Source organism: Antennarius striatus, chromosome 13 (assembly GCF_040054535.1).
Source record: "Antennarius striatus isolate MH-2024 chromosome 13, ASM4005453v1, whole genome shotgun sequence".
NCBI lineage: Eukaryota > Metazoa > Chordata > Actinopteri > Lophiiformes > Antennariidae > Antennarius > Antennarius striatus.
The window spans coordinates 6,448,265-6,473,604 of record NC_090788.1 but is presented as its reverse complement, the minus strand read 5'-3'; the positions used below and the strand labels follow the sequence as shown (position 1 = coordinate 6,473,604).

General features: G+C 39.3%; 1 protein-coding gene across 1 annotated transcript in view; it reads left to right on the top strand.

The window, feature by feature from the left end:
- The window catches only part of gabra3 (gamma-aminobutyric acid type A receptor subunit alpha3), an 83,692-nt gene that overhangs the window by 45,093 nt on the left and 13,259 nt on the right, over positions 1-25,340 (top strand). Inside the window, exons 4-8 of the mRNA XM_068331793.1 lie at positions 1,395-1,462; positions 18,078-18,298; positions 21,491-21,573; positions 21,864-22,007; positions 24,463-24,615. Coding sequence (XP_068187894.1) covers positions 1,395-1,462; positions 18,078-18,298; positions 21,491-21,573; positions 21,864-22,007; positions 24,463-24,615 — 669 coding nt within the window. The remainder of the gene's footprint in view (positions 1-1,394; positions 1,463-18,077; positions 18,299-21,490; positions 21,574-21,863; positions 22,008-24,462; positions 24,616-25,340) is intronic.

Below are 25,340 nucleotides of genomic sequence, written 5' to 3'. Positions count from 1 at the left end.
TCTTAACAAAAAATGCGGTCTCTGATAATGTTGTCTCTACCTGTTTAGCCTTCAGTTTGAACACACAGGGCTTCAGAATAAAGTTAAGAGTTAAATACTTTGAATTATTCCACTGCAAATTATTCTGTATTGAACAAAATTTAAAATTGGGAAACATTGATTAAACATTCATAATTTTTTCTTGAAGTGGACTTTTTTCTGGCAAATGTATTTGAACATTTATTGACATGCAAATTATCATGCTGCACAGATTGATAACCTCATTACTATTAAGCCATTTTCTTTTCAAATTCACTGTTGCTTCTTGAATTTTAGATGTTCCTTTTTCCCGATGATGCGACAAGCATGGCAAAAGCCATAGCAAGATGGAAATCAAATTTGCAACCGTCAGATATTGTGAAAGGTGAAATTCGATCAACGTCTGAAAATGTCAAAAATGACCACATCTGAATGCATGCGGTCATTTCTGACATTTGCAGATGCTAATGGGATAATTTTTACAAATATCAAAAAAAAAAATCATTGCATATCCATTACAATAAAACGCAATAAGTGAGCTTCTATTGTAACTTGATATGTGATAATACATACACAGCCACAAAGGAGCAGGCAAGCTTTGTAAAAGTCATGTCATGATTCGTTTCTAATGTGATTTTGATTGCAAAAAAATGGGTCCATTATTTGAAATACACACAGACCTCCGTCTGTAATGCTGAACTGCTGAATTTCGATCCTGAGCCAGCGGTCTCTTGGGAGCATCCACGACAACAAACAATTTTGGAGCTTGCCAACTAAAAAATCCCTTTGGGTCAAAGGGGATGTCTCCTCACCAAAGATACAGAATGGGGCCTCGCTCAAAGCAGATTTTATGCTGTGGTAGGGAAAAAAATAAGCTTGTGCCAAAACAATGCTAGTTTAACAGAACTAAACCATTTGTGAAGTTGTTCACAGCAACATTTTTGCTCTGAAATTAACATTAAAAATAACCTCCTCCTCCAAATAGTTGGGATGCTAAAACCCACCCCTGTCTTGAAATTCTTATGTCTTACTTTGAGGAAATATCTGTTGGTCTAGTGCGATCTCTAAATCTTCAGCTTGTGGCCCGACAAAGTTGACAAAATGATGCGCAGACACAGTTAAAGTCCAGGTATTTAGTCATCCACCAGGGCCCAAAGTCTTGACTGAGCACGAATAAATCTTCAGTGTTTGAAGTGTTAGTCTAACCCTTGATTACGACTGAGTTTCTGTGTGAAGCGGATTAGTTAAATGCCAACAGGCAGACTTGACTGTCATGTACACAAACAATCAGCTTAACACAGACGGAGCTGCAGCGAAGCTTTTTGTACACAGGGTGCGCTGTAATGTTTCCTGGTCCTTGTTGTGTCTGTTCTCAGAGAGCGTAACAGAAGTGAGGACAAACATCTACGTGACAAGTTTCGGGCCGGTGTCAGACACAGACATGGTGAGTTTATATCCTCCCTTATTCTCCCTGCGCTTCTCTTTTTAGTCATGTCCATGAGTCATCACACCCTGGCAGGTCATTTGTCTGAATTTTTTTTTTTTTTTTTTACTTTTCATGGTTTAACTCTGATGAAAGTGCAACAATGGACAGGAAAATAACACAATTTCATTTCATAATGGTTCTTATTGTACTCAAGTTAATAGTCTCTTATGTCTCTAATAACTGTATTTTTCCCAACTCTTCATGTGGAGACTCATTCATGGCTTCTACGAGTGAGAACAGCTTGTTCCCATCTGTAAAACATTTCTTTTACTTGTTTTTGTGTTTTCTATAGATAAAATGTACTTAAACATCCTGTCATTGAAGAATTCTTGTTTTTCACAATTTTAGTTTCACAGTAGGTTAAAACAATGTTTGAAACTATGTCGTACAAACATTAAGTTCAGCTTTTTTTTTTTTACACTTGACATTAATAATATTCTGGAATGGATGCTTTCAATCTGGAAATTGTGTTACAATCCCCAGTGAAGTTTTATCAATAAAAATAAAATGACGATAGAGAACCAGCATGAGTCAGGGTTCAGCTAAAAAGGCCATTTTTCCATTTATTCAACAAAACACAATTTAACCAATAAACCACCCAACCTTGAGAAGAAAACGAATAGAGCTGATGGGCTGATCAAAATGAGCAAAAAAAGAGCAACCACCCAGACCTGCCCACACAGACGGATCACGACAAAGCAGTCTGAACCTAACAGACAAAAATCCCCAGAATAAGGCTGCTTTGAAAAACAACAAACAAGGAAAAATCTGAAGTGTTGCTACTCTTAGTCAGGCCTCAGGCTTTCTTCAGCTTCACAGGCCAGGAGTTGGAGGTGTGTGGGGAATGGCTGTTCCTTCCATCAGTGCAAATCATCAGCACCTAGACAGAGGAGAGAACACAGGAATATGAGACATGATGCAAGCAACATCTAATCAATAAAGGACAGCGTATGTAGCATATATAGAACCAACAAACTAACACAAGAAACCAATCTCCTCTTACTTTTCCTGTGGCCACCATCTATAGTTCTTTCTACCTTTAAGGATTTCTGTGAAAAGAAAGAAGCAGCTGTTTAAATCGAGTGACCTGAACATTTAATGAGAAGATTTATGTTTTCACCAAGACCCAATAGTTCCTCCTAGTTAATTAAATCACAATCAAAAGTTGAAATGGACTTGGGATGGACTCCAGAAGACCTGTAACCCGCAAGGAGGACAAGTGGCTATGAAGGAGACAACTGAGATCATCTTGTGTACAAGAAGATGGACGATGGATGGATGGATGGATGGATGGATGGATGGATGGATGGATGGATGGATGGATGGATGGATGGATGGATGGATGGATAAGCATGACATGACATAAGGTTTTTCGATGGAGGTGTTAAGAGTGGATGACTAAGTGGTGTTGAATACCACTGGTTGGATATTATTAGATTTCACTAATTATTAGATTTCACTAATCATAGCAGAGCCAAATGAAACAATATTTGTATCAACATAAAAAACAAAATCCTCAAACTCATTTAAGGCAATTTGTTTAGTTCAACCTAAGTTCTGGAGGAAGTCCATTTTGAGCCCCTGATGGCCTCCTTCTACCAGCAGATGCTGGAGATGCTGCAGACTGCACTTTGTATGGGATCCAACATTTGACATATTTGATCATGCTGCTCTAATTGGCCGCTCGGAGCACTGGGTTGTTCCACCGGCTCAGCGCTGAGCGTGCCTGACAGTCTATAAGGCCTGATGATGAGTGGGTTTTGGAGAATTTGAGTTTCTTGGTCTCACTTCACGGCCGCTTCGTCTCGTCTCCTCGCATAAAGTTCTGTGGTATAGTTTCTGTTTCAGGCTGTCAGACTCAAACATTACCGGATTGGATGAAGATCTCCTGGTTCACTTTGAGATAATTAACAGTGGGTAAGAGAAACCAATTGGGTGTCATGGTATAGCTACACACGTAAGAATCCATGAAGAGCGTTACACTGTAAAGTGGTGATCATATCCATTTCTCCTGTTAGTGGTTGTCTTGTTTCATTCAGGTTCATGACCACCACTTGTACGCAACTTACGGAGTTATTATGGTCTCTTTTCAGAGATACTTCAAATCAATCGATGTTTTCAGGTCATGATCAATAACATATACATTGATATACTGATCAAATGGCTCCAATCTGTCTCCCAAGCTTCGAGAGCCGCACATCAAGTACCAGTCTAACCTTTTGCATCATGTTGTCAATGTCAATCTATTTAGCTTATGAGATTTTCCAGCTGTTCACACAATCTGAGTAGGCAGCCAACATTATTTATTGATAGTTGTCAAACCATAATGTCAATTACCTTTGCATATTGACCACATTGAACTTGAGGTAACTGACAGGTGCTTTTGCTTTTTGGATGAGTATCTGTCTATGAATCTTTATGTGCAACCAAGGACACGTAAAATGAAGTAAGGTAACAAATTTTTGAGATTGCAGAGGCTTATATGTATTTTACAATTGCACATTTCCTCCATATTTAGTTTTTAATATAGTTTACTTATCTTAACAGAAAGCCTGTCCTCCTACTGTCACCGCAGTGAAAAGCTGATCTGGCCCTTTTGGTATGATGGATTATTGAACCCCACTGTGGTCTACTGGACCTGAGCCTCTGATTGAGTGACAGATAGCATTTCTTGCTGGAGAGTCAATCAAACACCTAAAACCCAGGCTCAGACTGCTAATGTGCATTGGTTGCATCACCCACATGCGGAGAAAATGCACACATTTTCCCCTTTCTAATCTCAAACATGCACACGCTGTAAGATTTAAAAATGATGACACCTCACAGACCACAGGATATTCTTAAGATTATCGTGTCTCAGAGAACAGCCAGCCACCTCATGTGATCTCTCATGGGGAAGTAGATGTAAACACAATTGAGACTGACGTGGTGCAGAAGCTTGCTTTAGTGATGCTTTGCAGTGAGAAGGCTGAGCAGGTCTGGATGAGAGATTGGATGTGGAGACATGTTGAAATGGGATGTCTGCATTGCAAGTTCAATTTCCGCTCTATGACAGTTTTTGTGCTATTGGTAAAGTAGCGACGTAATGATCCAGATTTATCACCCTAAATATTAAACTAGTACAGTAATGTCATTACTAGTAGCTGCTCCAATGAGTCTGCAAGCAGTTTGGGATGGATCTGTAAATACCTCATGTTGTCATGATAAGTACTAAATGGTACCAACGAAGGTGGCCGACCATTCTTCTGCTGTATGTCGCCATAAAGATCTTGCGGTCTGTGCTTGGCTATTAGTTATTCAAAGCAAGATGCAGAAGGAGGAACAAAGTAAAAGCCAAACAAAGCACAAAACAGGATTTAAAACAAAACCAAAAAAAATGCAAAATGAAAAGTACGAAAAAAGACAAAACAGCCAAAAAAATGACCAGTAAGAGATGCGAATGGTGCAGAGAAACAAAATGAGCACAGAAAGACACAGAGACTATACTGCACTGACTGTACAGAAACTGTACTTGTGAGATCTTTGATAAACACCTTAATCCTTTATGACACCATTTCTGCCACATAATGTTGAGTTTGCATTGTGTGCAAATAAGAGTTCTCTCTTTTTGACAGTAGACAGTACTTCATCTTTTTCAGCATATTTCACCTTTAGAGTCTCTTAGGGTTCAATTCGAGGCTCGATCTTTTATTCTCTTCACATGCTCCACTTGGCAGCATCATGAATCAATACAAATGTCACCATGTACAGTCAGGGGAACTCATGATGTCTTTGTAGGACCGGGCAACCCACCTGGGCTTTAGTCCCGAACAGTAAGCAAGGTCATGGCAGGGGTTTCCAATCCACAGATCATCAGCACACACTCACATGTTTGTCTGGTGATCAATGTATGCAGAGTAGCTGCATTTTTTTTTACTGATCCCATGTATATAATCAAAGTAACATCATATATTCACTGACCAAACAAAACTGGATCTGTTTTAAATCAATGTTTTCAGAATCCCATGAACATTACTCATATTCTTGCTGAGCACTGCATAAAGTCCTTTCCTTTCAAGAGTTCCTCAAAAGACGAACAGACTGAAGTCTCCCAGAAGAATTGCATCTCTGTAAACTCATCATCTTGTGCAACACAATTTATGTCTGAATACATGTTTTCGGAATGTGAAGATTACAGATTTTTCTTTACCCTCCATATCTTCTGCTTCGTGAGAAGTGTAGAGCTAATATATTGGTTTGGAGGACATCCACACATTTAGACAAAGGTCAGCCCTGGAGAAATGAGAGGACCGAACCAACGATTATACCGCACAGCAAGCAAATGTGAATAGTAGACCGCAACAAAGAAATCGGTCCTGACTCTGGACTTAAATGAATAGATCTGACGGGGGGAATGTGTGCCTGTTTCGAAAACAGGGGACACTGGGGTTTGGGGTTTTTTTTTTTAGACTTAAGAGGATATAAAGAACTGATGTTTCTCACAGGGACAGAGCTGAACTTGTTTTACATTGTGTGATGTACTGCAGGTCAAGCCATTTGGCGATATTTTTGTTAAGTAAATACGGGCTTTGGAGACACGCTTGAGTTTGCATTCAAGCCAATGAAGGCAACTGCAGAGCAGGTCAGGTCAGGGTCGTATCGTTGTGTTTTCTGGTTCACCAGTTTCCCGGCTAGTGGGTTCACACTGAGTCGGATGTGTTCTCTGAGTGTGGAGCAGGACAGCCTCGGAGTGTTGAGCATTGCAGTAAACAGTTCTGGGAAACAAAAGCATGGACCAGTTTTCTAGGTCAGTTAAAGGGGAGGCGATGACTAATCCTGGAGGTATTTCAGAGGTGGAAAGAAGCTTTTTAAAAACATTTCCTTGATGTGTTCACCAAATAGAAGACTTTGTCTGAGACAATTCACCAGAGTTTAAAAGATTAATATGGGGTAGCTTTCCAGTCATTAAAATAAAGTGAGAGAAATCAGCTGTAGCCTGCTAAGGGATCTCTTAACTTTGTTTACTTCCCGTTGTCATATTGTTATTGCATCAATGCTTTGTCATGGCTGCTTTATGTCTCTCCAGATTCTTTAATGACCCTTTAATAAACCATTTTTAATAAGCTTTATTCTCAAATTGCTTTTCTAAATAAAGTAATATACCATTATCAATGCTATATTTCCTTTAGATGCGATGCAGAAAATTAACCCCAGATTCTGTCCTCATTCCAAAGTAAAGCGTCAGCTGTTGCTTCCATTAAAAAAGGACAAGCTACATGAATTAATGAGCTTGATACTGTAAAGAGAAAAAAAGCTATTTAGAAATTTGAGGCTGTGTTTCATGTTGAATGAGAGAGACCGAGTTGAAGGATTAGAGGATGGAGATAACCATATGGTTGTGTTGGAGGGAGGGTGCTAGAGGAAGTCTCTCATACACTGTAGCACCGCATTGCGCTCAGGAAGTGTTGTTTGGTGCATTCATGGCTTCAGCTGGAGGTTGCTGTGAACTCAACATCAAATAACACTGAATATTGATATTGGTATATTGAATTTTTAGATGCTAGCACAAAGGGTCTGCAGCCATGGTTACAGATCTGTGAGACTGCACAGAAGGACTTTGATCTTTGCAAGATGTTGCCTGTGCTAACATCTTGCAAAGCTCAAGATGTTAGCACATCTTGAGCTTTGCAAGATATGATAATGGTCCTCATCTACATTGTGGTGGATTAGCAAGCAAATAACGTGAATTATTGAAAGATATGTGTTGATGAGGAGCCTTGAAAAGGCTTGCGGCTTTTCACAAAGCCTCTGAATGTACATTTAGCGCTGTTAGCATTACAATAATCAAACACGGCGGGTTCTGATGATGTGAACGATGTGTTTATCTTATTCCATGTTAATGGAATATTTCTTGTTTTTTATTAGTTGGTGAGATATTCCACTCACTATGATGATGCTGCCAGAGGAGTCAGTACCTCTGTAGGATTTATCATCTTGTGCATATCTGTGTGTGAAAGCATTAAAACTTTTACTGAATAAGTTAAAACTCTCACCTTGCTTGTTGCTCTTGGGGAAATGTATCCCTCTTGTAGTTTGTTAGGTTTCCTAACAACCCTTTAATCCTTTTTTACATTATTTTTTATTGTGGAACCCCACTGGAGGACCGTCCATCCACCATGGTTGTCCCTACAGCCATGCTGTTAGTGTATTTGAAAATGTAGAGCATAAATGCTTACAGAAACTGTTAAATCTATGATTTTTCTAGACAGAGGACATTTTATACCCTAGGCATCCCATACTTTATGTCGTGTATATCCAGTGGTCCAATTACCCAGCTCTGTAACATTAAGTGTCCCAGAAATGTCTGCTTCTCACTCGCCCTGAGGGCTACTCGCTCAGCCTTCACTGGAGCCCCAATACGCTACGTCTGCCTTTAGTGTCCCACTATCTCCACAGAGAGGAAGCTAACTGTATAATCGGAGTGGAACTGGAATATTAGGCCAATAACAAGGCACACTTTTGAAAGTCGCGTAGGACTCAGAAGGATTTCTGCAGCGTCACTCCAAGAACCGAAATGTGGGTTTGCGATCTTGATGCTGATACCTAGTAAGGAGGAGGGGTGTTACTGTATCTCAAGCCTCCTTTGTTTCTTTTTCTCCTGCTGAATTCTTCTATCTCTTTTATTTTTCTGCTGGTTAAGTCAGAAGGTGTTCATATGTACATAACATCACGCACATTTGTGGGGATTGACAGGTCTGCTGCGATGTAATGGAAAGCGATTCAGGCTGTCACAGGTACTGCACTGAAGTGTGCTTTCTAAGTCACGGCCTTAATGGCCTGATCTCACCAGGGTTTCTGAATTTCTGGGAGTAAACAGTTCTGGAGCATCTGATCGGTGTGTTTTGTCAGAATACAGCAATGTGCTTAAAATTCAGGAAGCTCCTGTCCGCAATGCCTGAGCGGTTCAGCGCCTTCTGAACAAAACAGATGGAGGTTCTTGCTACAAATATTTAGAGGTGAACTCCTGTGTTCTGCATTAACCAATTCAACCTTGTTGAAAGCCCAATTAAATTCAGAATTTTAAAATGTGACCCAGATTCTCCAAACCTTTCAGAATAAAAAAGATTATACTCTCAAAATAGGGCTTAATTACTTTCCACTTGTTACAGAGGTCACAATGTTCCCCAGCTCATAGTGTGATTCATGTACAGGGCAGAAACACCCAGAAAGCAGAGCTGGTTCAGTCTGGTTGCACAGCAACCATTAGGAAATGCCAGCTGCAGTAATTGAGACATTTGAAGACTTCATATGAACATGACAACCAAATGATGGGAAGTGACTTTTTCAGTTGAGAGCCACCTGTTGTTTTGACCCAGGGGCCAACATGCTAATTTTCTGAACCAGCACACGGTGCAAAGAGGAAGACACATCCATCGCTGCTGCTGCCGCCCCATGTTGTTAAACTCATATTATTAGACTTATGGAACCTATGTCACACTTTATAATAATTTGTCTTGTGTGATGAAAAGCACTGCAGTCTCCCTTCTGAAAAAACAGTTTTTGAGTACTTCAATGAGCATCTCATTTTTACCATGTGGTAATTTCTTTTGTTTTGGATCTGTTTTTAACAGTAATATATTCTTTAATGCTGAATTATTTACTATATTCTTAAAGTTAAAGTTCTACATGGCTATAAAGGCAATCTTAAAAATAAAAAGCAGAGAGGCTGATTATTTTTCTCTTCCAGTTTGTTTTGTTTAGTTTTCATGACAACCCCAGAACATATGTTCTCCCGAAAATAAACCTCAAAAGGAAATGTTTTAAAAGAAATTTAATGTTTTTCACATTGTTTATTGTCAACATCATGAGGAACGATTTGTAATTCGTACATATCCGCAGTTTTGTTTTATTTGTTTTCCTTACAATATGCAAGCATGAATAAAAGATCTTGTTATTTGTAGGAAACTTAAAGCAGACAGACACTCTGGATTTAGTCCAATTTAAACTAAAATTAATAATGCCAAATATATTTTGGGACAAGGTTGAATTTCCTTCTTCAGTTATATTTTCAACACTTATTTGGTTGCTGACTGCTTTATGGTCATTGCAAGCATCTACAGCCTGACCTATTACATAATTGACTCATATTCCCAAAATGCGAGCAAAGGTCTTGGGTATTTTGGGCACAGGTAGATTACAAAATGAAAAATGCCAGTTTATGCAACTCACATCATGCATATTTCTTATTTCTCCTTTAAAACGAGCCACTCCTGTTTGTTTTCCTAAGAGAGGCTCACCACAGTCACCATTTAACAGTGTCTTAAATATTGAAAATGCATTATGTTTTTAGTGGCAGTTTGATTCTTTGCTTATTAAAATTTTGTGGGACTTAATGTAGTGTGTGAAGTGTAGCACAATAAAGTGCTAGAACAGTTTCACACCTCAGAGCTGCAGAAGCTGGAAAGCACTAAAGGTAATTGGGGTTGGTACAGGTTTCACAGCTCATTGGTAGTCTTACACAGGTTTTACTCCCAGGAGAGAAAGGTGAACAGCATGTACGAAGGAAAGCATGATGGGATAATTGATAACCTGAGAGTGGGGCGGATTACTAATAAAGTCATTGATCAAACATTTGGCTAATCTTCACAATGCCCACAGTGTGGATTTTAAAAAAGATAGCTGCTCATAATGACATGCATCACATGTGATATCTCTGCACATTAATTGGGGAAATAACCTTCTGGCATGATATCATATATCGTCAGGAGCACTAAATCAAACCCGTCAAGACTAAACCTGCGCCATATATTACTGTGTAGAAATAATGAGAGAATTTTTATATCCAGTAGGAATGTAGCACAATTTCAAAATAATCATATGTAGTTGTTCAATTTGTGAAAAGAGGTATAATTGAAAAAAAAATGAATTTGAGCAAGAATGACATAATAATAAGATTAATAAGATGTGTTTTATCATTATATCATTCTTTACCTTTATTTTACCAGTGACTGGGAATAATGTAATGAGACTGCCAATAGGTGGTGCTAATGCATATGCAAGCTGTTTGCAACCAATAAAAGAAGAAGAACTTGTTATTATCAGAAGGCACCTGTAAAGAGGGCATGACTCTGTTCCACAGCAGAACAGGAGAAATGTGCTACAGCTGTCAAAAGTTTGCTGTTAACTCCTGTCTTAAGACAAGGGGAAAGTGAGGTGTGATGTCAGCTCTGCCAGGTATAACTAGATCCTCACATGTCAACTACTCACAATCATCTGAGAGCAAAGCACCCAGTGGTACGAGGTTCAAGAAAGGTCTCAGGAAGTAAGTTTGATGTTAGAACAAACAGCCCTGATATCAAAGGTTATAGATAAAGGCATGATTCCTATCAGCTTTGGGTTTGAAGGTGAAGATTTCTCAAACTTTGAAGGAGTTTGTTGAGCCTGAGTTTACAACACCATCCTTAACCTAAACTGGTGGTGCAAAGGTGTGCTATTTCCTCTCAAGCAACTTTAAAGGGTGTTGGAATAGATAGTTGCAGTCAAGACTGATGAGATGGAGCTAAAAAAACCCACAAAGTGATTCTACAGCTATCATTGCCATCTCAATGCGCTGTATCAAGGATTACGAGAAAACAACACACAATGCACAAATGAGCTAAACAAGTACCCCCGGGACCAGTGCACACCCCTCCAAGAAAGCCCCATCGATTGGGGGAAAACCAGCAAAAACACATTTCCAGGACTGGGAAAAGGCTGCCTCTTCATCCCTAACATGACATGCTCATCTTTCTAAATAAAAATGTGGAATAGGCTAGAGGCCTGAGGAGATGCACAGATTCAGGCTTTATGAAGATGGACGTTTTAAAAATGAATGTGCACAGAATTGTTTTCTAAATCAGCGTCAGTGTTATTTTCGCTCGGCTTAGGTCAGCACACATTTTCCCTGGCGTATTTAAATAACTGATGCTGACTGAAGTGTGGTATTGATATGCAGCCATAGATGACAGTTCCCTTTTTTCATGGCGTTGGTGTATAATGTTGTTAGCTTCATTCAGGCCAGAGGAATCAGGGCCACATTGTCTGAAGCATGCTGTTATCCAATAACAGCCCACCCGATTAAAAGACACAGCATGGTGGAAAGCATGGCATCCTCTTTCCACTTATGTGTGGGTGATTCCTACAAACTGGTTCATGCATTCATCTCCAGTAGATTAGGCCACTGTACTGCTGTATTTGCAGGATTATCAAAGCAATCGATGGGACCTCTGCAGGTCTGCACATGTAAGCAACTCTGTTTACAAGTACACAAATATTTGAACATATTCATTCAGTGCTTAAATCACTTAATTGACTCCAAGTTCAAACACAGAACGACCTTCAAAGTACTTGTCATGGTCTATAAAGCATTAATGGTTTGGCTTATCCATGCATCTCTGACCTGCTCACTTATTATAGCCTGACTGGGCCCCTCAGGTCATCAGGTGAAAGTCTTGGTATTAAATCTAAGGCATTCTGTAGTCCTGCTCTCCAGAACAAGGTGCCTACTGATCCAAGGTCAATCAGGTTTTTGACTTTCACAAACAGACTCATAATTGTTCTCCATAAATAAAAATGACTCAACTATCCTCCATAAAAGCATTCCTGTGCCCTCAGATATTAAATTCATTGATTTTTGTTATATAGTAAATTGGAGAATGAAATAATGTAGCCTCAAATTGGCAAATATGTCATTTGATTAGGTAGACGGAATTCAGTGAAATAAAAAGAAGGACTGTAAAACCAGTAGAGGACAAAAACTGACGTAAATTGTAGACAAAAATATCCAGCTACGTAAGTAAAACCAAATTTAGTCTAAAATGTGACACTATTGAAATATGATCTCATAAATAAATGTTTAGAATTTAATGAAGTCATTAATTTAAGATAACAGGCTTCATTAATATTCTGTCAGACATGAGATGCAACCTTCCTGCCATTACCAGCCAATCAGACGCTGTCATTTTTTAATGCCTGGACTGAATTTTGTCAGTCGTCTACATATCCTTAACTACCACCTTATTAGCCTTTCCTATCATTCATTTTTTTCATTCTTCTTCTTATCCACTGCTTCCACTTCAGCAGGTCACGGGAGTTGCTGGAGGCTATCCCAGCGGAGGCGGGGTACGCTCCGGGCACAACACGCGTGCACCGCTAAGCCACACGAAAGACACACACATCTAAAGGCACTTTGGAAAGATCAGTTCACCTTAAGTGTATGTTTTTGGAAGTGGGAGGAAGCTGGAGAACCCGGACAGAACCCACGCAGACACGGGGAGAACACACAAACACATACACACAGAACAGATTCAAACCAGAACCTTCTAGCTGTGAGGCGACAGCTCTACCCACTGTGCCATCCTGCTGCCCATTTTTCCCATCGTTCCCTCATTTCCATTCAAGCCTGATCATTTTCTCTCTACCTCTGCTCTGCTATTGGCTGCTGCTCTCCACCTCGCCTCTTCCTCCGAGAAGCACACTCCTTTTGTGTCCATTTGTGAGTTGAAGGACTTCTGCGACAATTCTACAGTATTTACTATTTCAGCACACTAAGGGAAAATGAGAGAAAATGGATTGTACTTATATTCGACTTTTCTAGTTTGACTGACTACTCCAAGTGCTTTACAGCACTGAAGAAGAAGAAGAAGAAGAAGCAGAACTTTATTAATCCCAATTTATGGGGAAATTACTATTTTCACTCTCTTTTTTACGTGATTTTTGTGTTACATGCAGGATATATACAGTGTATTTGTGCAGGCCCCTGAAACACACAAGGGGCCTGTGTGCATGTAGTTAGTATCACAGCAGTTAGTATCACAACACATCACAGCATATGGGGAGGCAGAGAGTGAAGGGCAGCCACTTCAGGTAGTGCTCCAACTGAGAACCTTGTAAGGGGACGGCGCCTTGCTCAAGGGCACCTCGGCAGTGGCCGGGAGGTGAGCTGACTGTGGGAGGTGTCAGCTCACACTCCGGTGTCGATAGTCTGCTCTACCGCTGAGCCACTGCCGCCCCTGGACAGCATTCACCCTTTCACACGAACATTCATACACCTGCTCCTCAGAAGTGGAAGTCATTCACACACCAGTGTCACTGCCACTGGCCTCAGTTCAAGGATAATTTGAAATATGACATCTCTATGTAGTTATTGCATGTAGGATGATGTTGGGGTTTTACATAGTTTTACAGAGGTCTGTTCAGTTCATTAATCTCCAGTGCAATGTGGATGAAAAGACCAGGTTTATGAGAATCCCAATATTCTCCATAACTTGATTTGACTTTTAAACTTCTTCACTTCAGTGATTCAGTAGTTGCAGAGTTAGACAATAAGCCAAGTGTGTGCTGAAGCTTACAGTATCTGAAAGCAGACTGACTGCAGAGGGAAGGAAGATGCACAAATCGAAAAGAAAAAACCCCCAAAAACATTATGCTTTTTGGTTGTCTCTTCATTTTCTCACTGAAGCTGGGAATAGAAAGAACGTTGCACAGCTCACTAAACTCGGATCAAATTGTCAAACCTCACAGCGCTCATTAAATATGGATCAATATTCTGTGTCTACAGAGCTGGAATTTCACCTCAAATGTCTTCAGAAACATATTTAAGTAGACTATTCAGATATATTAAGAGTGAGATTGTGATCCCGCCACTTAGTTGGAGGATAGAGGAAGGAGTCCCATGCAGTATATCTATAAATACCATAACAAATAAGATCCCAGAATTCCCAGAGGCCGGGGGGAGTTATTCCATTTCTTTATTTTTCTTCATATCTTTAAAGTCAGGCAGCCCAGCTGTCTCACAGCAAGATGCCCTGGGTTCAAATCCACCTGGGACATTTCTGTGAGGACAAAAAAATTGCTGTAAAGGTGAACTGATGATCCGAGATTGTGCATAGGTGTGAATGGGATTGTGATTGGTCATTTGTCTCTCTCTAAGTGGCCATATTGACCTGGTGAACCCCATCTCTTATCCAGTGTTAGCTGGCGTAGGATCCAGCGCCAACAGTGAGCCCATCGCAGGACGAATGGCTACAGAAAACAGATGGATGCGTGTTTGATGTCGTGGTAACGACTAAAATGGTCTTAAAAAGCACACTTTCTTTTCCGTGTACTCTGGTGTGAAGCAAATTTGCACATATTCCAGGAAAGTGTGATGGCTTGCACTTCTACCTTTTCAGGAGCCCCTAGTGTCAGATAATGGCCTTTTAAAGCAGGAGATCAGGGTTTGATTTCCATGTGTAATCCAATGTTAAACAGGCTTGTTTTGAAGTCAGTTATGTAAGTTAGCGCCCTCGTTTTAACTTGCATATCCGTTACAGTCGGTGGCAGCAGCACTTTCACGCCTACATGTGGTGTGCCATTCATCCATTCATTCATTTTCTGGTAGATAGAACATCAACAATCTCCTCATCTACAGCTACTTATCTGCTTTGCAGGTTTAGCATATCCCAATTTACTGCGGGTAAAGGGTTGGATACACCCTGGATAAGATGCCAGTTCATCCGTTGGCCACACAAAAGACAAAGACACACACATGCTCACACCTATGGACAATTTTGGTGTATTGTATTTAAATGTATTGATCCTGTGTTGACTTACTTTAATTAGTAATTTACTTAATTTAAATATAATTGATATAATCTTGCAGCCCCATGTAATGATTGTTGTTTACATACTATTCATCCAGTTGTCAGGTTTAGCGTTTATTTCTATTTAAGTCATTTATGAAACACAAATAATCTATAGACTGATTGAATAGAAACGTATTTAATAGCTGAAGAATTGTTGAATCTGTATGTACATCTTCTGGCACATCTTCTTGGTGCCAGAAGATGTATAAAACTCTAGTACTCCTCATCCAACCCCCCCAACCCCCTGGGACTGTTGTGACATGATGATCTTTCTCTCTCCCCATTTGCTGAATCTCTACTGTGCTGTCTAATAATGGCGCTATGCCAGAAATATGAATATAGCCATAAAAAGAGAGATCCGTCGTGATTGTGCGTTCATGAATCTGTTTGTAAGACTGTCAATCAGGTGCAATGAATGTGTTTTAAGCATCATTTAAATTGCAGTTGTTTGTGACAGTAAGTCCTGTCATGTCTCTCGCTCCTATAAAAAAGATATTGTAGATGTTAATGTCGGGTTGTGGCTCTGCTGTGTCTCCTCTATCAAAGAGAAATCAATCACTCGGTCCCTGGAGGAACACTGGCTGGCAGTTGAACTATGTGCCATTTGGCCCTGTGTTGAAATTGACTATAATTTTCCTCCTTCCTGTCTATCAATCTTCAAAGTAATTCCCTGTATTTCCTTGAGATTACTGTCCAAAAGAAACAGAATAATGGCAATATACTCAACTGGAACACTTCTGTCTGTCTGGGCAATGGATTTTTTTACATTATTGGGATGAGATTTGGCAAGGTTGTTGGATCCCATAAAGAAAAGGCCAGACTAAAGCGTATAAAATTGCATATAACTGTGATAATGGAGATTTAAGTGATCTAGGAATTTTCTGTGCCAGGATACACACAACTTCACTGCAGTGCTGCCAGAGATTTTTGTTGAAGGAACACCGGACACCAGAACAATAAATCACCAAATGCTGTGTGAGCTAGTGTGTGTGTTCTCATCAGTCTTTCTTGAGACCTGGAGGGTCCTTTGTTGCTTCACTGGGAGTATACTTCACAAAAAACTTTAATATAATGTGGACAGATACTGTATAACTATCGCTCTATCATCCGTACATCCATCACATCTGTAAGTATTTTCTGTCCTGGAATGGCTGATATTTTGTCATGAAATCCGTCTAGCATGTCAAACACATCTGAGAGTGAGGACTTTTCATATTTGAGTTTGGTTTTGTTTTTTGGTTTCGTTTTGTTTTTAAGTTACTTTTTTTTTTCTTCTGTTGAAAAATGTTCAACTCTAACTAGTATGGAGTGTTTGTCCTGTTAAATGCCAAAGAGCTCCCTTGTCAGATGCCTTCTTAGATGTTTAATGTTTTTTGTTCTTTTGGTTTCCATGGTATCATTTTCAACACCACTTTTAAGACTTTTATTTTAAAATACCTCTTTTCATTTGCGCATATAATGGTTCAGAATCTTTTTTACTAATTACAAGTTATCAGAATTTGTGGTGGAACTATGTGGTGTTGGATTTGTGTTCCCCTCTGGGGAAAGATATACTTTTGTTGATTTTATTCTGCATTAAATGTGCAGAGATTGTAGACATTTTAAACATTACTGAAAAGGTGTCAAATATGTCTAAAAAGTTGACCGTGCTTGAGCGAAATGAGTGTCACACTTACTTCTGTCTCCTGATTTTTCCACATATGCAGACTATCAGCAGTTCAGCAACATGGCGGGGAACCTGTGCTCTTCTAGGACAAAATAATCCTAGTGTTGTGTTTGTGTCAAGTGTCCAATGTGGCTTTGGAGAACGAAAGCTTGAATTAACAGACGTCCATTGTGATTTGATCACAGGCAACCTGTTGATGTGTTGTGTGGAATCTATAAGCCTCTCCTGCTGATAACAATGGCTTCCTGTTGTTAAAGCCACTGAGAAATGACTGTATGAGTATGAAGAATCCAGTTACAGTCCGCCGGTGAACTGTGCAGTACATAAGCCCTTTTATTGCTTAAGCCAAAGCACAAAGAGAATCAAAGGGAAACACACGGCATCCTTTTATTGATCACCGATAATGTGTACTGTAGCATGAGATACAGGCAGCTTACTCCATCTCACTCCGTGGAGACGGTTGCATTCAGCACTGCGCCGCCACTGTATGCAGCTAATGAGGGAAATCTGTTGCTAGGACACCAAGTCCCTTTGAATGAATCATGTGAAATAAATTCCTTTTGACTGGCTACCTCCTGCTTTCATTTTATTTTATTTACTTTTCATGTGTTGGTGACAACACAGGAAGACAATGTTGCATATTAATAAAACATGAAACAGATGTATAACAAGGTTTCCGGCTAAGGCTCATTTGTGCCCCAGTCCGTGGCTAAGCTTCGGAAGATAAATACTGTATTGTTAACAGACTAATTATGTGATGATGGAATAACTTATTTTCAGAATAAATTATGCTCAACAATAACTGGTACAGTGCAGTACATGTGTTCGTATCGTGCTGGATGGAGGACAGATGTGCTCATCAGTTCATGTGTTTGCTTTGCTGTTAAAGCTGTGTGTTGTTAGCAGATGGTAAAGCATGGCATACACCTGTGTATCTCTGATTAGAGCTCACACACACCTGCCTTATTGTTTTATATATCTGAACTTGAATCATCTCCCTAGCTGTTCGGAAAAAAATACTAGTGGTTTTAATTAATTACAAATTTTAATGAAGTTTCTCGTTGTAAGACTATTATTAATCTTGAAAAGGTGTTGCAGATTAATGTTTGTGTCGTTTTCCACAGCACTAGCCTCTCACAGTAGACTAGTAGCAAGAAAAGCACGCCCTAAATGTCTATCTTAATGGGTCAGTTAATGCCAATATTACCATCACATGAATAACCTGTGTGTGTGATTTTATAGTGTCATCTCTTTGCCCACACAGGAATACACCATTGATGTCTTCTTCAGGCAGAGTTGGAGGGATGAGAGGCTAAAGTTCGATGGGCCCATGCAGGTTTTGCCCCTCAACAACCTCCTGGCCAGCAAGATCTGGACTCCTGATACCTTTTTCCACAACGGAAAGAAATCCGTGGCTCACAACATGACAACTCCAAACAAACTGCTGCGACTAGTCGACAATGGCACGCTACTCTACACAATGAGGTGAGCCGCAAATCACACAGCCATTTAGAATTGTTCTTAAGGAGAATGAGTCATCAGCATAAAACGTAACACTGGATTTTCTAGATCCATAGTTCTCTGATTCATCGTCTGTTGTCTGCAGAGTGATTTTACTGTAGAGACTCCGACAAACTGTGATGATGTGGCCACTGAGCCTTACAACTTCTTGAAGAAGAATTACAGAAGAATTACATTCCAGTCATGTAATGGTGCTGAAAGACAATCTATAGTGACGAATGAATATACCTAACAACATATGATGGATTTTTATTGTGTTGTTATCTGTAACACCCCTCATAGAAAACATTAGCTCCCAAACTATGTATCCCAATTGCAGAGTGTTCACTCTAAACCACAGGTGTCAGCCTCATTGTGATGCTGGATAAAAGGAGGTTAAGAATAAAGTTGTGGACAGCTGTTCCAACAGCTGATCAATTCTGATCATTTCATCTAACTGAGTGCCAGAAACTGAATTACAGTCATTGTTGTTGTGCAGGAGTGGAAAGTACTCTGAGTAAATGTGTGGTGAGATGATGGAGTTATGTAGTAAATTTAATCACAATAAACCTCTGTCAGATAAAGCAAAGAGCCATTTTTGGAGTGGATCTATTGTTCTCTTGTTGCATTCGGAAAGGCCACATATTCTGCATTGCCAAAACAACAGCGAGACACCTGAACCCGACCCAGAGTAACAGGGAGGCGACCCTCTCTTTCACAGGGGTAAACTCCAACGTATGGCAGCTGAGCTGTGGGGCTATAAGCCCGCCAGCCTCTCACTTTGAGCAACCCCAGAAAAGTGAAGAGTCCAGCCTCTCTCGAGGGGTAACTTCCAACTTCCTTCACGAGCTCCAGCTCCTTTCCCCCCAGCAAGGTGACATTTCATGTCCCAAGAGCTAGACTCTTTGTCCAGGGATTTGGTTGTCGAGCCCCATGGTGTCAACTGACAACCAATCCACACTGCATCCGTCCCCGAAGGTCCCTCAGCCGGTGGTGTGTCCACCGGAGGTTGGACTCACGTCATCCTTTCGAGCAGATTTTTTTAATATCAACACTTCAATTTTTGTGGTAGATGTTTAGCACTATTATTACCATGATACCTTCACTTGATTTCCCTCCAAACATCTGCCTCAAACCCTTTAATCAGCATGTCTGCAGCCTCTGAAACGAAGCCTCTGCTCAGCAGGACTGTGTCATTATTTTCAAATTGTGGGAGGCAGTATTGTCTGCCAGTGCTGCTGCTGTCTGGTTTTTAGTGTCAGACCATTTATCATTCATTTTCAATTCACCTCAGTTTACTTCAAATGTAATATGCTAACTAAAGTAATTCTGTTTGCTTGTAGAGAAAATTTATTTCTTTATTTTTATATTTTTTTAAAAACTACTCATCAAAGGCCGTGATATGTACTGGGTTAACACATCATTCTAGGAATGCGATCATTTTTAAATCCCCAAATTGGACTTCCTTTCTTATCAGGCACCTAAAATAAGCACAACTATGAAGCGATAGCTGATGATAACCAGCACAGACCCAGAATCTACTAGAACCTTTATGCATGACTGAGCAGATACTGTTGTAGAGCCATAGTTGGTGCAATGCTGCTTTAGAGGACAGATGTATTGAAAAACATTCATTTTAAATTATTTTGGACATGTTTAATTATAGAAAACTAGCATGCCCTGCAAATACTGTCTGCACACTCATGGTCCCCAGAGGGTGACACACTGATATTGATGACACACACATTTCTGGGTAATTTCTGTTATACATAATGCAGACGTGTCTCATTCAGGGTTGACACCAAAACTTCAGTTTGCCCTTCACTGTGCTGCTGTATACTTTCAATGACAAAAATAATCTGTAAAACTAAATTCCCATGAGTCTGATGTACCTTGTTTTGACTGTTATTAGTAGAGCTGCATGATATTTAAAAAATGACACTGCAGTATTTTCATTTTCTTCTATATTTATGGAAATATGACAAAAAAATTAAGGACTATGCACTGATTCAGATCCAGATATCAATCCTGGATGACGTAGGCGGTGATGATTATTATTCAGTTATAGATTCTAAGTATGTATGAACACCATTAACTGAGATAGTTGGCGTTAGAGTAGTAGGCAAATCAATGCTAAAGAAGTTGTTGTTCTACTTTGATGGGCGTACATGGTTGCTATTTAGATAATTATACTGTACTTATTAAAGGGTAAAATAAGGTAATTATCTTTAACAGGTAAACATAAGTATGTTTGTGTTTATACTAACAGGCTAGTTTTAGTATTTAGCTTTGATTGGCTATTGTGGAGCCTCGAGAGCAGCTCACAGTGCTGCATTCTTTCTGTCTTGCTTCCTTTACACTTAATGTGAAGTTTTGCCTTTGCACAACGAAAATCTGCTTTATTATAGGTTCGGCTGCATTGTCTGTCACCTCCTGATTCATTTAGGTTATGCTTTTGTGTCTGTTGGCTTAATTTTTCTGAATTAGTTGCTGGTTTCAATGTTGTATGATGTGTGGTGGTGCGTTGATCATGTTTGTTTTATATTCTATTGCATTCGTTTTGCACGATTACTGAGCTACTTATCAGTAACCAGTCAGTACCGGAGTGGGAGACATTGCAATTAAAGGATGACATGGTTGTTGCAAGTGCAGCAAAACAAGCTAATTAGAAATAGTAGGTTTGTCTGTAGAAATAGCCCACTTTAATAATTTGACTACTCCCCTTCAAACTACAGCAGTGGAATATTCTACACCATGAAAGAGTGTTTACAGCTATGAGAGCAAATAGCACAATTTGTGGTCTGTGCTATCTGTAAGTCAGACCACTGTAGTACGGATGTCTGGGTTGCTGCTTGGTTTAAACCCAGTAAATGTCTTCCCCACATTCATTAAACATGTATGAGTGAGATAACATGCACCACTCCTCAGAGGTTCAGCAGTCTGACCTGGTGAAATAAATTCTGATGCCATCAGAAATATCTTTTTTTTATTATTATTTTGTTGTTGTCAGTGAGCTAACTAATTATCAGCGGTGGCTGCAGGATAGAGGCAAGAAAAAAATATTTTTGTCAACAAATTGTTGTTTTAAACTGACTGGAGTTTTCTCATATGCAAGCAGTTACTATGGCGCATAAGAAAACAACACTGAAAATGCTGATATGTGTCATCCTGACTCAGGTTGACTATTCATGCCGAGTGTCCCATGCACCTGGAGGATTTCCCGATGGATGCACACGCATGTCCTCTGAAATTTGGAAGTTGTAAGTCCATTCGGCAAAAACCTGCAGCACAGAAACAACAGTGATGGATCTTTACAAACATGAGTTGCTTTACCTGAAAAAAATGAAAAGTACTCAAAACATTATGACTATGATTTTATAGAATAATTGTTTTAATACTTTCCTGTAGAAAACATTAAGTCTAAGTCTGACTTCTTTGCCAAGGCTGAACTAATGTTGTACTGTGAGCCCTCTTACATAATGTTTATCAGGATTTCGTACCGTACATTTATCTCTATCCGGTGTTAATTTTGCCTCCTCCCTGTTGCCAGATGCCTACACCAATAATGAGGTGATCTACCTGTGGACTCAGGGAGATGAGAGGTCTGTCGCTGTTGCAGAGGATGGCTCCAGGCTGAACCAGTATGACTTACTGGGGCACGTGATTGGAAAAGAAACCATCAGCTCCAGCACAGGTACTCTATATGTCATCCCAGAGAGTGGTATACAGTATGCTTCAAATTCAGTCAAAGTTTGCATATTTGAACAGACAACAGGTAAGCCCTACACCCAACAACAAGCCTCACTAAGCTTTTATGCCTGCAGCGAATGCTGGCGTCAACTACACAAGTGTCCATGACAGTTCTTTTTGATGATTTTCATGCAGGATAAATCAAACAGAAATAAAATTTTATGTGTCATGTCATGGAACTCCTGCCTTTGAAACATAAACTCTTATTTATTTTGAGAGGTTTTTTTTAATGCAGAGAATTTATAGTAGATAAATTGACTTCCTTCTTTTCTGTTGATATACAGCATTCTAGCACTATTTTGTTTCAGTCTGCACTTTCCTCCAATTTCCATCACTCCAGATTCAGCCTGCATTATTTAGTCCATCAAAAAATGATGACTGGTGAGCTTTATTGAAGCTATTCATGAGTATTTATAAAAACAATACGATGAGGTGCCAGAGGTGAAAATCCTTATTTCCATGTGTTTTGTTGTAGTCAGGTTCACCTATAGTAGGCAGAAAATGAAAAGAAAACATCCCTGCCCGTTGTGTATATACTGCACAGGTATAGATAAAATATTCTTTGGTGGTTTTGCAGTCGAGATGTCCGCTTGTGTGTTTCTTGTGGGGTGAGTTTCGGAGTCACAGAGGTCATTTGGACTTGTTGACTTTCCGTTTTCCTCGAAAGCAAAGACTATGTTGACATGGCAGCACTTGTGTATCTCCAGATAGGATACTGTCCTCCAGCCTGCCTTTAGTGATGTGCTTTCCAGAGGTTAACGTTAAGGGCTAGAAAATTGCAGATGTAGTATGAAGGGACAAGAGTATTTGAAGTCTGAGGTGGAGTCAACATCAGTGCTTTCATTAACAGACTCAGCCGGGGATGTAAAAATATAGATGAAATTTATACTGTAAATGAAATGGACTACAGTATGATGAGGAAATGGGAGGATTTTCAATGAGTCTGCTAGAAAAGGCGCCTCAGGGAATGAGGGGCTGTTTTTCTCATCTTTTTAACACAGATAACAGACATGGCAATGAGAAGTGGTGCCTGGAGGAACGGAGCCATCCGCTGCCATCAGTTGCAAAATATTAGCTGAAGAAAATGTTCAATATCAAGGGTTAGAAGGGCACAAAACAGGAGTTATTCATACCACCAGTGAGGAGTGTTATTGCAAAGTGTGACTATTCATCTAATGATTTCATTTGGTGAATAAAAATTAGCTTTACATCATCCAGTTCCTCTTTCTGCAGTTCCTGTTTCTGCAGTTGTGTTGTGTTGACGTGTTGGAGTTATGCTTAATGACAACAGATTCCTGCATGATGAAGATGAGACGATAATGAGACAGCATCTCTACATTTTCATATTTTCATCCACAAAAAGAGGGGAGCTAATATTAGACTCGTTATATCAAATTACAACCTAAAGATGTTTATTTGGTAGTTTGTGGTATGATACATCCAAAGTGATTTGAGATGAGTTAAGATGAAGTGAGATAAGATAAGTGAGGAGATAAGTTGAGATAAGATGATATTTAATAAAACAAGATGAGATTAAATTAAATAAGGTGAAATGAGATAAAGTTATATGAAATGTGATGAGATAAAATGAGATGAAATACGATGAGATGAAATAAGATTAGGCGAGGTGAAATAAGATGAGATGAAATAAGAGTAGATGAGATAAAAGGTATTAAGATGAGAGAAGATGAAATGGGATAAGATAAAATAAGATGAGGAAAGATGAGATGAAGAGAGATGAGATGAAATAAGATAAGATAAAATTAGATGATATAAGATAAGATAAGCTAAGTTAATATAAATTAATTTATAAATGATTTTTTTAAAAAGTGAAGCTTTTTTTTAAGACCAATTACTTCAGATCCACCTAAAGAGTAAAGAGGGCAGTTTGTCACTGAAAATTTTATCAGACCTGTTATGTTTTGGTGGGGAGGTTTTGAAGAAGGGATTATCTTTAATGTTATTTTCAATACTTTTCTTTCAACATGTTTACCCTGAATTCAAGTAATTGTCTTCGTATTTTGTTGTGTTTGAAGTAGAGCTGCCTTCCATACAAGCACAAGTAAATGATATCATCATTTCCTTCATTTCCACTCCTACAAAGTCCACTGACCATGCTGGTCATGTGACCTTTTCATACACGTCACAACTTCTATGGAAAACCTTAAGGGCAATGACATCTTCAAAAACCAACATTTTCCATGTTTTCCTATGGTTTAATGGCTCATGTGAGGAAGTGAAAACCATGTTTGAGCTACTTTGATGATGGAAAACATTCATGTTAATTCATTTAAATATTTCAGCTGGCATTGCTCCCAGGTGGGTGTAGCTGTATTAATAATTATGACCTTGTGTGTGTTTCTCTCCATCTCTTTCTATGTTTCTCTTCTCTCCCTCAGGGGAATATGTAGTGATGACAACATATTTCCATTTGAAAAGGAAAATTGGCTATTTTGTTATTCAAACCTACCTCCCTTGCATCATGACTGTCATACTATCTCAAGTCTCCTTCTGGCTGAACAGAGAATCGGTTCCTGCTCGCACTGTATTTGGTAAGTGCCATCTTGTGTTCTTAATCCAAGTCAGAGAAAATGTTCTAAATAATTTAATTGAAATGGTTCGTTAATTTGGTGGACATATGGAGATAAGATCGAAACAAACATTCACAGACACATTTGTTTACACGGTCAGACGATTTGGTAAATCACAAAGCAAGTCTTTAAAAAGCATTCCCATTTGAATCTCCAAATAACATAATCAACAAAACATGACTCTGTGCTTTTAGGTGCACAAGTGCATGAATGAGTAATTGTTTTTCCACTGGAGTGACTTCTACCTAACTCTTAAACTGTAAACACCAATTACTCAGATCCGTCAGAGTAAAGTTTTACGGTATGAAGTTGGAAATGTGTGACAGGTGATGGACGAGGTCCTGCAGCTCTTGAAGAGACACCGACTGCTGCGTTTGGTGTTATTACTCACTGAGCATGAGGTCATTTAGGAAGAATCACATCAGTGCTGAAGAGTTAATCCCTTCAAAGCTGCTATAGACTCTTAATTATAATGGTCAAATTACATATATGCTGCAAAGGAACAGAAAGAAACACAAAATCATCAGAAAACATTCACTTTTGTACAATGACACATTAATTTTTTATTTTATTTTTTTTAATGCTGAGTATACACTGGTGTGGTCCTTTGCTATGAATCATAATTGATCTAATTTAAATCAGGCACATCCACCTTAAGAACACACACTTGAAGATGAGATCTAATT